Below are 14,807 nucleotides of genomic sequence, written 5' to 3' on the forward strand. Positions count from 1 at the left end.
AGGTAAGGTGAGGAGGAACAAGGTAAGAACTGATAATCAATCTCAAAAGTCTCGACCCCAGTCAGAGACTATCCTGCAAAGCCTTTTCGAGAGAGAGCTGAGCATCCTCCCATCCTTTCAGTGGGTCAGCGCCTGCTACGCTTCTGGAGCATGCAGACATGTTCACTGGGTGGCCATCACGTGAGGCTGCGCCACCTCAGGCACACGTCTGCATGGACAGGATACTTCAGCAACAACTTCCATCAAAAAAAAAAATTTAGTAAATTTCAAAATTTACCAAGGGTAGCCTCTAAGGCCTCAGGAAGTTAAAGACTTTCCTGACACAGTGCCTGAGCTAAGGGTCCCACCCTCCTGAAGCACTGCATTCCTGACCACGCCCATGTAGAATGGGCTAGCAGAGGTGTGAGAAAAATCTTCTACACTTGGCATCTGATCACATGGACCAATGAGAACTCAACATCACCAGGCAGGATTCAGGGTCTGTTCTATTAGTGTCCAGGCTCTGGGTGACGGCAGTGACCAAACACTGCCTAAGACATACTGAAGGAGAAGCCTCAGAAATATCTCTTTGCTCTGAAACGTGATACAGGGGATATAAAGATTTGCTTTCAAATTCATGGCTTGCTTTCGGTTACTTTATTTCGGTTAAGCAACTTTGGTATAATGAACACGTGGATAGAACACGGGTGTCTCCTCACGCGTGAATGAGGGATGTGCCGAGATGCTAAAAGGTGGAGGGTGATTAGTTAGGGTTAAAAACTGCAATACTAAGACATATTTAAAATCATTTATATTTTATCTATAAATGGATAAGTGGAATGGCATTTTAGTTTCAAAATAATCTATTTAAATAGCATAATAAGATGAGAGTAGGAGGGTGAAGTTACCTGTAACTCAACAGTATCAGTGCAGCAAAAATGGACACTGTTCCTTATGGTGCTGGTCTCTATACCATGTGATCCTGACAGCCTGGGCACTACTAGGTTCTGGGACATGCAGAGGCCATCCCCGTGGTCCTAAGGTCCTATACAAGACTTCAACAGCGTAGATCATTGTATTCACTGATAGGGAGCTACTCTTAGTCATTCATCAGCTACTTTTCTCTAAAGAATTTCACATCACCAATATATCTATGAGTCATGCTTTTATTTAAGAGTAATGGAGTGAATACGGCACTGTTTTCAGGGATCTGTAATTTAATGAGGGAGTCCGTATGTATGTGTAATTAAGCAGGGGTGAGTATCTGTTGGATGAATAAACTGATACAGTATAGCTCATGCTTCCCATAAATTCGCTCTGAGCAATCAGAAATGAAGCATCCGTCACTTCCCCTTGAACAGTGCTCTGATCTTCAGTGAACTAAAACGGTAATGTATAGGGTGCCCACGTCTCTAATATATCACTGAGACAAGGAAAGAAAGCTATAGCCAGCTCTTCCTAAGGAAGCCAGCACTCTCCTAGACCCATAACAAATGCCATTCCACGGCCCACACTGTTGTGAGTTCATTCTGAATTCTATGCAGCTGTGGCAGGAAGATGCACCACTTAGGAAATATGGAGGAGGACCCTGGAAAACTGTATCAGGTCAAGCTCCAGCTAGATCACAGGCAACTTCTCCAATCTCTAGGAAGCCGCCTGAGAGCCACACACATTGGTGTGACTTCAAACCAGTGTGCCTATTTAATTGTGCCCTGACTTGAAGCTGTTAAAATGCATTAATGTTAAGAAACCAGAACACAAATGCCAATAAAACAAAAGACAACAAAGTCTGTGGCTCAAGTGGTCCTCCAGCAGCAGCCCTACATGGCTGAACGTACAGTGGAAATGTGGAAGCACAGGCAAAAAGCTCCTCACTTTTACTTCATTTTTATTTTTTTCCTAAGTGGAAAAAGGATCTAGAATTGTGGAAGAATGGTAGAATTCTAAACTCCCATTCCAAAACCATCAATGTGTTTTTGGAGGTATCAGTAGATACCTATGGCTAACCAGCACCAGTTATGGTACAGACACCCATCCGTTTATTTTGCATATATTCTTCCAAGGTCAGACCAGCAGTTGGGAGGGAAGTGCAGTAAGGCTGGACAAGAAGACTGAGATCAGGAACCTCCTCAAAGCAGCAGCTGAGGAATGACTTGGTCAGCTTGATGGAGTGGCTTCCCAAGGCCACCCTCACAGGGGATCCGTACCGTTTCTAACAAGCCCATGGTCAAGTTCTACCATTTTGATGTGGACGAACACATTGTTAAATTACACAACCCGCCAGTAAGCAGCAGTACTGCTGAGCCCTTACCTGTGCTATTGTTCCCTAAGTTTCCTTGGCTTCCTAGCATCCCTTGGTTACCCATCATTCCTGGCTGAGGTATCACTGAGTAGGGGCTACTGTTTCTGATTGGTGGGAAAGGTCCAGCACCAGTTGGGCTTTGCAAAGTGATGTCAAGTGGTAAGTTCTGGTTTGGCAATAACCTGCCCAGTTGCCCTGGTCGTGGGTTATTAAAAGCTAAGGAAAGAACAAATGAAAAATTGAAGGTTAATAAAGGACAATGAAAAGGAATATTAACAGTAAGTAGTGTTTAGGGTAAATGTAGCATGACAAAGATGCACATCTTTGGTAACTCTCTCCATGAAAGACAACTACAGAAAACATATGCAGCACCCTGAATGGTATTATATAACTCTCAATGGCCTTGCAAAAAGGGAATGTAAAAAAAAGTACCACGTTTTCTCTCCAGGAATTGTAGCATTGAAAAGTTTTTGCTAACTAAACCATTATCGTACGTTAATATGATAGTGTTCATGTTTTACTATTCACACGCTGGTGGGTAGTCTTTTTCTGTTTCTCATTTTTTTGTTTCTTTGGTATGCCCTTGTCTGCTTCAGGAGTTCTTATTTTTTCAGGAACGAGCCTATAAACATCTCTTGCATACAGCAGCAGCAGCCTACACACATGTGGGTTGGATGTTAGAACATTATCTCTTCACTGGGCTCAAGGTTTAGAATAAGTAGAAGTAGATACGTCCACTAGAAGTTAAAACTGTTGAGTGCATACTGTGCCACCTGAGACAATTCTCCATTGTAGCCTGTGAACAGCAGTAGGGCTTTAACTCCGGGCACTATTTAGATGTGAAATGGTTTTGATGGTTGGTTCACAAGAATTGACTGTGTACTGAGCAGTAATCTAGTGCCAAGTAGATGACCTGTAATTTTATAACAATGTTATTAAAACACTCAAATGCTATACACTAACTTACAGGGCTAATTTATTAGTCATATCAAGACTTTACTTTCTTTTAGTTTTATAAACATAGACTGCACTGGCAGTTAGAAGAAAGAAGACTTTTCAAAAACCTATGGTAGAGAAAAACCATTCAGAAAAACCAGGCTGGGAACAGACATTGCTCGCCTCTCCTAGGCCTGCCTTCCTACGGCTCAGCTCACCATTTCAGGGTCCCTGGGGGCTCCCGAGCGAGCGTAGCTGCGAGCCCCCACCGTGTTCTTTGCTCCATTCTGGGTTAAAAAGTACTAGCTTACCTCAGTCTCTCATTCTTTTTTTTTTTTTGAGACATGCGCCACCATGCGGGCTGGTCTCTCATTCTTTAGCTTTGTGATTTGCCCAGGTCAAACAAAACTTCATCTTACTTTCCTTTACCCCTTCCCAGAATGGTCAGGGACCATGCAAGGAAGGACATAGTTTCTAAAGGTAGTTATCTCTGATTTGCCTGAGGTTTGCTGAAAGTCTGAAAAAGACTTGAGGACACTGGTAGGCATGGGCAGTGGTGCTCTACTGAGGTGGAGATGGTACTTTTGTTTACCAGCACTGAAGACTTGTCTTTCTGTAAACTAAAACTGTTCACACAAAACTGAACACAATATATTCTATCAGAGTGAATGGCATAAGGCATTTGACTGTGAGCACCCTTTTTGTGAACAATTAAAACTTTTTGAGACAGGGCCTCACTATGTAGCTCAGGTTGCCCTTGAACTCTCACCATCCTCCTGCCTCAGCCTCATGTCTGGGATTACAAGCATGCAGTAACCATGCCTGGTTTGAATTTTCCTCTCCAAAGGAAACGATGGCAGTAAGCTGCCGGACAGACCAGGACTCTGGCAGCCTTGAGTTGGTCTCTGATGGGGTTAGAGCGCATACTCACTGCTCTGTGACATGCGCAGTGCTGCCTTCTGGGCTCCGGCAGGTGGGACGGGACTGCTGTCAGCTGTGAGTTGCATGAGGTCATTGATGATGGCTTGCTTGTCAACTGACCCAGTAGGAGCTCCTGGCCTTGTGTCTGGGAAAAGCTGTGGTAACTGACTGTTCTGCAAATCATCCAAAATCTCTTCCAAGTTGTCCAGCTCACTGCCAGGCTGCAGTCAACAAACAGAAGTATACATCCAGGTCCATGCTGCAAGAGGGGACCCCAACCCTGGCCATTGGCGACTACAGACCCAACCATCACACAGGGCATCCTAGCCAAGTTAAAAAAAAAAAAAGCAGGTATGTGCAAATGTAAGGCCTAATAATGGGGCAACCATCTCTCATAACTGAATCCACCGAGGACCATGACTCCCTCCCTTAGAAACCAGGCATGGCCGATTTAAAAAGGAAGCTGTTTCCCACCTTGCAACTCACTAGCAGTTTATGTAGTTCCTTTATTTTATGTGAACCACCCATTAATTATGAAAGATTATATCCAAGTACTTATAATTGGACCATGACTTACAGTTTGGATTTCATTTTTTTTCTTAAGAAATAATAACAATAAAGCTGGTGTAAAATATGGTACAAATAACCATGGCTATTTCCCTTGTGTGTATGAGTTGGCTGTAAAATAAGCTTCAAATATTCATGGACTAGCTAAGTCTTGCTTTTTCAACTTGAAATGTGCCTTTTGCTTGCTTTTATTTTAGGTTTGAATGTCAGTAGCTTTCTTATTAACCAGTTTAGATGACCTAACTAGCTCCCCCACCCCCTCTTTGTTTTTTGAGACAGGTTTCTGTCCTGGAACTTGATCTGCAGACCAGGCTGGCCTTGAAGTCAGAGTTTCACGTGCCTCTGCCTCTGCCTCCCGAGTGCTGGGATTAAAGGCGTGCGTGTGCCGCCACCAGCTGATGCCAAGCATAGCGTGTATTAACTTGATTTCATATGAGCCAGTTTCTTCAAATCATGTCTTGAATTCAATTCCAATTACCAATACTGATTAATAACCTAAGTATGACCACTATTTTATATTGCCTACTTTTTTTTTTTTTTTTGTCTAAGAGCTAGAATGACTTCACTGGCATTCTTTTGGGTATAACCTATCAGGGTGCTAGCATTTAAGATCATAGATTTCAATTACACAGGAAAGTGGTCAAACAAGTGTGATCATGCCTGAATCCCAGCACTTGAGGCTAAAGCCAGCCTGAGCTCCAGTGAGCCATAGGCTATTCTGGGCTAGAGGGAGATGGTTTCAAAACTGAACAAAAGTATCTGAGTCCACGTGAAACTGGCAAAGACTTCTAATGGATTCGCTCATGTGCGAATTATAGGAGTGTGCTTCTGTGTAGTCTACTGTGTCTTTCTAATAAGAAAAGTCCACTCATTCCTTCGTGTGTGTGAACATCCAAGGAGGACCTGTGGGTGCCGATTCTCTCTTTCCCATGAGAGTCTAAGGGATAGACCTCAGATCACCAGGCATGACAATGACAAACGCCTTTGCCAACTGAGCCTGTCAAGTTAGGAAGTTCCCTGTTGAAGTGACATTTTACTTGATTCTTTTCAGGGGCAGCTACTTAAGCAATGAACTTAGCCACTCCTTTCCAGAAAATTCTTCATGTACTCTTAAAACAAGAAGAACATTCTTGTGTCGCCCATTTCCAACAGGACAACAAGCTTTCTATGGGAGAGGTACAGGCAAGAGATGTGGCCCTGAAAGTTCCTGAGCAAGGGAAGCCTTGCACACTCTGGATCAGCTGTGACTGACAGGTCCATCGACAGTGAGACTTGAAGGGTGTGGGTGGTGGTCAGTCATCATTAAAACTAAAACAGAAATTCCCACAGCTTCCTGATTCCTCAGAAAAGTGTTTCCTATGCTTCTGTGATAAGAACAGGGCTTCAGCGAGCTACCACTGATCTTTGAAGTAGTGTCCTATGACAATGATGCCCTAGCCTGAGGACCTTTATAGCTCAGTGTGCAGGTGAGGAAGATAGCTGAAGTAAATGACAGTCTGCCTCTGACAAAACCTGGCAGACTGCCCCTGATGAAAATTATAGAAAAGAGGCTCATGTAAGCAAAGCCAGAAGTGTGTATGTGTTTTCTTAATAGATGCACTTGAGTTTGCCCCCAATCTGAGCCATGACAGAATGCTTTCCCCGTTACAGTCCACTAACAAAATTATAAACCACCTTAATCACAACTAACAAGGTTTTTTTTTTTTTTAAAAGACATTTTGGAGACAGAGGTCTGTGTCGCCCAGAATGGCCTTGAACTTGAAGTATTATACTCTGCCTGCCTCCCGGGAGCTGGGATTCTAGGCACACGGTATCATGTCTGGTCTTCCCTTCCTAGAGACTCTGTGGTTCTTGCTGTGCTGGAACAGTACATAGACCTAATGGCCTACTTCTGACTCCTGAGTGCTGGCACTAAATCACATCTGGCCATAGTTCTTCCTTTGTTTTTTGTGTAATTCTGTGTAATGTATTAATTTAAGTATATATAAATGTAAATACTTGACACCTGACATACGTTTTAACATTACAGGCACATATAATGTTTAATACATATGTGTTAAGCTATATGAGTAACTAAAATCAATTTATATGAGAAAAAATTATGAGACAGGGACCCAGGCTGGTTTTCCACTTGCTATGGAGCAGAGCCCAGCTTTTACCTCTTGGTCTTCCTACCCTAACCCTCAAAGCATTGGGACTACAGGGATGTGGTCAAATAATTTCTAAGTAAAAAATTTCATAATCACTGTGTGTATATATATATATGTGTGTGTGTGTGTGTGTGTATGTGTGTGTATCTATCTCTATCTATCTATATCTATTTACTCAATATAAAGTTTTTATTTATGTATTCATGCAGTGCTAGGGACCAAACCAGCTTTGTGTGATGTGGCCTGAGTTAGCTTCTCCCTCTCATCCTAATTTTGTTTTTCTTTAAAAGAAATGTCTTAAACCGACTTTCGCATTCTGATTACTCCCACTTACAGCTTTACCAGCTACCTATGTGAGTGAGATCGTAATTCAGTCATGAGGCTTTTAAGAGGCCTTGGGTTCAATGTCCAGAACAGGAAAGGAAGAAAGGGAAGGAGGAAGCGAGGGAGGAAAAGTTTGCAGCAGCAACGTTTTGACTTGAGAAGCAGCAAATCTGAGAGCTCGGCAGCGCTTTCCTATGGACAGCTTGCTTCTACAGGCTCAGAGCTCTAGGCGCAATCCGAAATCACTCAGGTTACATTTCAAGATGCACCATGAACTTTTAGAGACATTGCTTTGTCTGAATTTATTCCTTGTCAATTTTTGGAATATGCATTAATCATTAATTTGTTATCAGTTTAACTTTTCTTATCCTGAGGTAAGGTTGACCTGGAATTTACAATTCTCTCTCAGCTCTGGAATGCTGGGATTGCAGAAGCACACCACCATGTCTGGCCTAAGTTTAAATATTCCTATAGGAGATAGATTTCAGCATGGCTTATAACCCTCAGGCAGATTGATTTTAATACTTCCCTTAGTATTCATGCATGCTCTAGAAGGGCTGAGGTGTGATAATTAGATGTCTCTGAAAGAAGATGTGTTCTACAGCTCTGGAGTTTACATCTCACCGATGTTCTTCTGACCTTTGCACTCTGTTAGGCACATTTTCTTTGCAAGACAGAGAGATCAATGCCTTTCTTTAAAATGCCTTCTAGACACTTCAGAGTCTCACTTAGGGGCATCTATTTGAATGCTCAAATTAGCCACATCAATTTCAGTAGTTAGTTTCAACTATTTCTGGCAGAAAATGAGTCAGAAAGTTTTTTTTTTTAAGTTCTACAAAATGAAAAATAGACTTCATTTCTTTAATTCTTCTTTTTAGTTTTATAATTATTTTCATGAGTCAAAAATCAACTTGTTCTCCGAATAAAGAAACATATGAATAATCTAATAAATTAAAAAGTACCTTTTGAAAGCAGTTTAAATAAAAAATATAGTATCATACCATTTGCTTAGTACAGACTTGTGAAGGAATTCTATAGTATCTGGAGGGAGTGTCTGGTTACTACCAGCTTAACATGGCTTTTCTAATGGAGTCAAGCAACGGGAGACCGTTCCAAGTCCTCAAAGAAAGCAGGAGCCAAAAGTATTGGTTGGCCGAGTACCAGCAATGCTCCATTGTGGAAATAAGCAGTAACACACGGGCAATGTTTCTGTCCGTTTGCTTCCTGTTGGCTAGGACGTGGCGTTAGAAATGTCTTGTGAATGCTCTGCCTGGTAAAGCTATGTCATTTTTAGTAGAATACCACTGTCCTGCTGAAGTGCACTGTACTTCCTGACCTTACAAAGTCAGGAATGCATTCAACACTCAGGCACTCAGCTCTGTTTATTTATTTTTTGAGTCAAAATAACAAGACAGTCCATTGCAATCCAGGCTTGCTATGTGTGCATGTTTACTAAATAATTACTGCATCCCTCCGAAATGAAAGGCGAGGAGACCGTCCTTAGGGAACAGAAGGTGAGCAGGAGGTGAAAGAATTGAGTTTTCTTCTCCTCATAATGGATCTAAATTTAGGTAAAGCATGCTTCCTGTGGTAACTTTTCTCCTTGCTCTGGTTTTGATGCTAAACTGGCTCTGTGAAACTGTATTTTAGATGGGGTCTGGGAGAGGGTGGAGGGGAGGTGAGCAAGGGGTGAGATTTCTTTAAGGAAAATATACTTCCTGTATGTGAGCATGTGTGCCCTGCTTTTTTTTTTTTCATCTTCAAACAACAGATTTATACTGATTCATACTAGTCTTTGTTTCTCACATAATTTTGATAAGAAAATTATTTCTTCCAAATAAGAAAACTCCAAGTGATTCAAAGACTTAAAAGCGAAACCCAACCAACCCCATAAAGGCTTTTCTTGTTTGGCATTTGTGAAATCATATATACAGAGTAATGAGAAACACCAGTGGTCCCTTTCACTGTCCCTCTCAGTCCCTAGGGTCTGAGGTCAGAGACAGAGAAACTCCTTCTAGCTATGGAGGGTAGGGCAGCCATGCTGTAACTGAGCATCAGGGGTCATCTCCTGAGTCACTGATCTGCCCTCTAGCATGGTAAGACACCTAAGTGACACTGGCTATCTGTGCTTGCTGTTCTGAACTAGCACTACATCTGTGTCATTTAACCCAGGACACCCCAGAAGATGAAAGCCCGTCGTCAATATGGTTTTCACATCACATCACATCACATCACACAAGGCATTGCTATTAACTTCCTGTTGGCCTCGGTGCCCCAGCTCATGAGTTTACAGCATTATAAAATAGCTGCTGCATAGAGCCTGCTGCTGGACTTTAGGATTAATCACCAATAATGTTAATGTAATCGTAGTCTGCTTCCCCTGCAAGCAGCACAATGCCTGAATGGTTGTATCTGTTCTCAGGAATGGCGGCAACCGGTGACATCACATTGAAAGAAACAGGAGGTTAAGTCCTAGGAACCAGTTAGGCTGGCAGGGACTGTCCCCAAATATAGCCTCTGTGGATTTGTGGGGTTAGGGGTTCACAGTCACAGCTCTCTTGAAGCTGGTGATACTACCTTCTTACTTGCAACACAGCTTTCAAGGGCAAATTACAGGCCATGTTAAGGAGAGAGGCCCCTGTGACTTCCTCCCTGCTTAATCAATCATGACAGAAGAAAGAGTCTTCCAGACAGGACCTGTTCAGCCTGGGGAAGGTGAGGGTGGGTCCTAACCTTCAGTCAGTCATGATTCTACCACAGCAGTTCCAACAACTTGTATCACTTGTTTTTGTAAGTTAGTGAAAATATCAATGGTTTGCTTCCACTGTGGCGCCTTCCCCACCACAGTCTTGCTGGGAATGGTAGAGGGGCTAGGGCTGAAATGTTGGAGAAGGATTAAAATGTCAGTTTGGATGAAAACATTCCAGAGGTCTGTTGTACAATGTAGTGGAAACCATAATACATGTATATTGAAGATCACTCAAAAGAGTTTTAAAAAGGTATTTGTACAACAAAAATGACCAGCACAAACGCAGTGATATATTAACTAGTCGGATAGTGCTATTCTGCAGAGGATCATATTGTATAAGGATTGTTTTTATAGAACAATGATTCTAATCATTACTTTAGGTCCCCTGGATTGTTCTAAAGGTATTAACTTTGGAGAGAAGTGCAGAGAGAATGTAACCCGTTATTCTGGTTTTGATGTCTATCCATTTCCTTTGGTGTGTTTTAAACAACAGTCAATGACATTCCTGTACATTACTCAGAAGTGTTCACAGAGAGGAAAGAGACAGAAGGATCTTTACTAGATGAACTCTGATCCTATGGAGAGAGTAACAAACAGACACTTAAGTCCGTTCTGAGCAAGCCCTGCTCTAAGGAAGGGATTGCCAGCACTCTGGGTTCAGCTAACTATAGTCATGCTGCAGTTCATCCTGCTCGCCATTGTTACACATGACCTGTAACCCAAGGATGAATTTACCCTGCTCATAGCAAGAACAATGACTGCCCCCCCCCCAAACAATCAAAAAAATACTTTGTGTCCATCCCATTGTCTGCCCCAGGGTCTGTAAGTATCTGTAAAACAGCCATACTTTCTTGCTCAGTGTCCACAGCTGCTCTGGCCTACAGTGTCTGAGAGCAAGCTACATGGCCTCCTAAGCTCGTGTCTGTGCCCTGTAATTCTTTGCAGTGTAAACACACAACTTCATGCAAAGTAGCTGTTACAAGGTAAGGCCCACCAGGACAAATACTACTTTTAGGGAGTCACAGATTGTCCTCTTTGAGAACATCTATGACACAGATGAGCACACCTGGGAGAAGACATTAGAAAACTCACCTGGTCACTGGGCTCAAAGCTCACCTCCTCCTTCACAGTTTTCATAGCAAGTAGCTTTGTGTTACTGGCAGGATCTGTCTTACTGTCCAGTCGCTCGAGTTTGGGGGTGATTTCCGGTAAACCAATATCTTTAGTATCATCTTTGTCGAGCAAATAGCGCAGTAGTGCATTCTCTTTCTTCTTGGGGCTCGCTGGCTCCTGTTTGACAGTCACTTCCGACCCAGGAGCTGTGCTGCTGGACTCCTGGCTCAGCTCTTTGCCTGTGGCTTCTGCTGTCAGCTTGGCCAAGTCCACAGGGGAACTGCTGTCCTGTAAGAGTCTGTGCAAAATCTTATGCTTCTCCTTGAGCGAGGTGCCATGCGTGGACCCAGGCCCAGGCAAGCTCCCTGTCGAGTCCTTGTTTGTGTCCGACAAGGAGCTGGGCAAGGGTGAAGGTTCCATCTGGTCGGACTTGGTGGTCAGCAGCTGCAGGAGTTTGGTCTGCCCTTTGCTGTCATGCAGCCGGCTGTGTCCCTCAGCCCTGTCCCCGCTGGCCGCCTGGGGCATGCTGGAATCATTGGGCCCCTTTTGTTCTTCAGGATGGCAGCTGGCCTCTGCTTGTCCAGTTGTACCTTCTGAGGGCTCCCCATAAAGTCCAAAACAGTCTTTGGAGTCCAAGCTTCCCATCTTGCTGAGTGGGGGAGGATTCATATTAACTGGGGAGTTTTGCAAATTGCCCATTTTTAGGTCCGGTGAAGCCAACGATGACCCTAGTGAGACCCCATGGCCCTCGCTGAGGGCTTGCAGTGCATTGAGGGAACTGTTGGTATAACTATGGCTATTTCCTGTGCTGCTGCAAACTCCTACAGGGGAATGCAAGCTTCCTGCAGGGGAAAACTGACTGGGTGGGATGCGAGGACTGCCAGCCACGCCGGGGCTCATGCGCTGCCTTGGGGAGAGCACGGAGCTGGCTTGCCCCGGGTTCATGCCGGGGCTGCTTTGCGAGGGACTGTTCATTTTGAGTGCATAGTTACTACCCTGAGGAGTGGTTGACTGCATGCCTGATACATGGTTCATGCCCCCAGAACCACCAAACCTGCCCATAGGCATGCCCATTTGTTCCTTTGGGCCATTCATGGGAAAATTTATATTGCTACCGAGGGTCATGTCCTGACCTGGGTTCCCACTGCACAGGGCCTGATGGGCAGGGCTGCTAGAGCTAATTGGATTCAATGGCTTCCCCATCGCTTGTCCAGTCAGATCCGGATTCATTACACATACATTCTGCTCTCTGTACAATGAGGAAAGAAACATATATAAGATAAAAGGAGAAATACAAAGTAAACTGTTATTAATATAAAAAATGGCAGGGTCTCTTTTCTTTACAAAAGCGGACTACATTTAACAGATGCCTTATGGCATCTTATGGGCTAGACTGAACATGTATAGCTCTGGACTAAGGGATGATTTCAGGCAGCGTACCAAGATGTCTGTGGTTTTACTGAAGTGTGTGTATGGAGGTTAAATTAGACTACTCCCATTTGAAATTTCAGTAAGTAAAGAGGACATTAGGAAGATCTCAATTATGCATCTCCCTGATGATCACTGAGAACTTCCACAGCCTTACACAAACGATCACAGAAGTACTGCTTGATTTAACCATTTGCCACAGCTTCGGCTGCCAGCAGAGGGCACATCTGTAGGCCTAGAGGTGCTGATAGGTGTCCCCTGGTTCATGGTGGACAGAGGCCTTAGTGGGGAACACCTTGCCCTAACTGTTTGAGAGGTGGCCAGTTCCAGATGCAGGTCTTAGTAATATCAAGTTGCCTCATACATTCCTGCCCATCTCCTCAACTCCCTGCAGGCCAAAGGATTAAATGTGGCTGTGGTAGGGTTCTGGGGTGACAGAGTTTGTGATTTTTAACTGGCCGTCATGCCAGGAAAATTTGAATCCACTTCCCTGACACCTAAAAGCAGGTCTCTCAGGACCCAGGGCTTTTGCCTCAGTCTTGGCGGCTACTTCTGAGTTAGCAAACATGTTCAGTGGTCATCAAACGCCAGCTTGCAGCTGGGGTAGGGGTGAAGTCTACGCCTCATAACCACTTTCAAACGGCTGCAGCGTGAGGGCTGGCAACCAGGCATACCTGAGTTTTTTATTCCTGTACTAGAAAGCAAAATAAATGAGAAATCTAATAAACTGGCACTCTTTAAGCAGAGCAACTGTAGATATCTCTTGGCAGCACCTCGTAAAGTTTCCCTCAGCATATCCATAAACATTTATAAAATTTGAAATTCAATCACTTTCCCAAATGAGTATCTTAAACAATATGCTCTATGACATTTATTTTAAAATCAACATTCATGTTTCTTTCTTTTACTATAGAAAAACCACTCAATTTAAAGTCTAATGTGAAGAAATTGAACCCAAGAACAAAAATCAAAACTCGTCTAAGAATATTCATTTGAAGGATTAAGCATCCAGGATCAGAGATCTTATACTGGCTTTAATATTCCTGTCCTCACTGTGTTGCTCCGGGACCTTCCTTCTTGACAGTAACAGGAAGGTCCAGCCACGCCCTGTGCACTCACTCTTCTTCTGCTTTTGTTTGGTTGAGACAGGATCTCTCTATGCAGTCCTGGCTGTCTTGGAGTTTGCTGAGTAGATCAGGCTGGCCTAGAGATTCACCTGCCTCGAGAGCCTCCAAGTGTTGGGACTAAGGTGTGCACCACCACACCCAATCTGATGCTGTAGTTCTTAATGTTAAAGGAAAATGCTTTGCTGGCACCGTGCAGTGGTTTCTAGCCGACAGTTAACAGCCATCTCATTTGATAATTTATAATGCCATAGTCAAAAAAGGAGGAATCTGGGAACCCAAGAGGCATTTGGGTGGCATACTGCATTGTAGCACATCTCTCGACAAGGGGTGGAACCGAGGCTGAGTTTATGATTACCTGTGAAGCATGTGTAAAGATATTACAAGCTGAGGCTCATTAGTAGTCTGAGAACGGATGAGTTTGCTCTTGGTTTGTGCAGCAACGAGAGTGCCATCAGACAAAGAAAAACGATAGATCTGACTGAACGCCAACCCTTGTCTCAGAACTGCAGGCAGAAAAAGGAAACAAAGCATGATTAGAACAAAAAGAAAGGGGAAAAAAATCAGAAAAGTGGAGTCAAGTGTCAAGGAAAGTGTGACAAGGCACAACAGTGATTGACTTCACTGGTTTTGCTACCAGCATGTTAAAAGTTACAGGTCAGAAAACATCCATTTAAAAAGCAGTTACTTTTAAAAATACCAAACAGTGAATTAGGTGGGTTTTTGTTTGTTTTTGTTTTGTATGACAAAGAATAACAGCTTGGAAACTCAAACTATCCTTTATTTTTAAAAATTTGTTTTTATTTTTAATTTTGCGTATTTTGACCAAACATATGTAAGTGGAACTGGAGTTACAGCATGTGTGAACCATCATGTAGGAGCTGGGAAGTGAGCCTGGTGGTCAAGAAGAGCAGCCAGTGCTCTCTTAACCTCTCTCTGGGCTAGCTCCCTCTCACCCTAAATTTCTTAATAATATTAAAAACACCATGAAAGCAACACAACCCCCAACATGGTGTGTCTAAGTACAGTCTGCCTTTGCTTTCCTTTACAGTGTCGGACGGAACGCTCATCCTCAGGTGACCTCCCCAGCCCACCGCCTCATACTGCTTTGCTAGGCTTTGCTTCTCACGGTGTAGTAGTAAAAGTGAAAAGCTTTGTGTGTCAGATGAAAGCGCTAAACACACCTGAGACCCAAGCACAGCCCTAAGCCAGTG

At 43.4% G+C, this 14,807-nt stretch overlaps 1 protein-coding gene across 5 annotated transcripts in view; it reads right to left on the reverse strand.

Annotated features, from left to right (window-relative positions):
* Positions 1 to 14,807, reverse strand: part of Ncoa2 (nuclear receptor coactivator 2) — a 239,675-nt gene that overhangs the window by 24,627 nt on the left and 200,241 nt on the right. For 4 of the 5 annotated variants that reach the window (XM_021170361.2, XM_085835677.1, XM_085835679.1 and 1 more), the window contains 4 exons: positions 13,952 to 14,099; positions 11,021 to 12,290; positions 4,149 to 4,359; positions 2,291 to 2,497 (listed from right to left, as the gene is read on the reverse strand). In XM_021170361.2, the coding sequence (XP_021026020.1) occupies positions 2,291 to 2,497; positions 4,149 to 4,359; positions 11,021 to 12,290; positions 13,952 to 14,099 (1,836 nt within the window). The remainder of the gene's footprint in view (positions 1 to 2,290; positions 2,498 to 4,148; positions 4,360 to 11,020; positions 12,291 to 13,951; positions 14,100 to 14,807) is intronic. The other variant, XM_021170377.3, reaches the window with a different exon arrangement.

This window comes from Mus caroli, unplaced genomic scaffold (assembly GCF_978045245.1).
Source record: "Mus caroli unplaced genomic scaffold, Mus_caroli_1 scaffold_1, whole genome shotgun sequence".
In the NCBI taxonomy this organism is placed as follows: domain Eukaryota; kingdom Metazoa; phylum Chordata; class Mammalia; order Rodentia; family Muridae; genus Mus; species Mus caroli.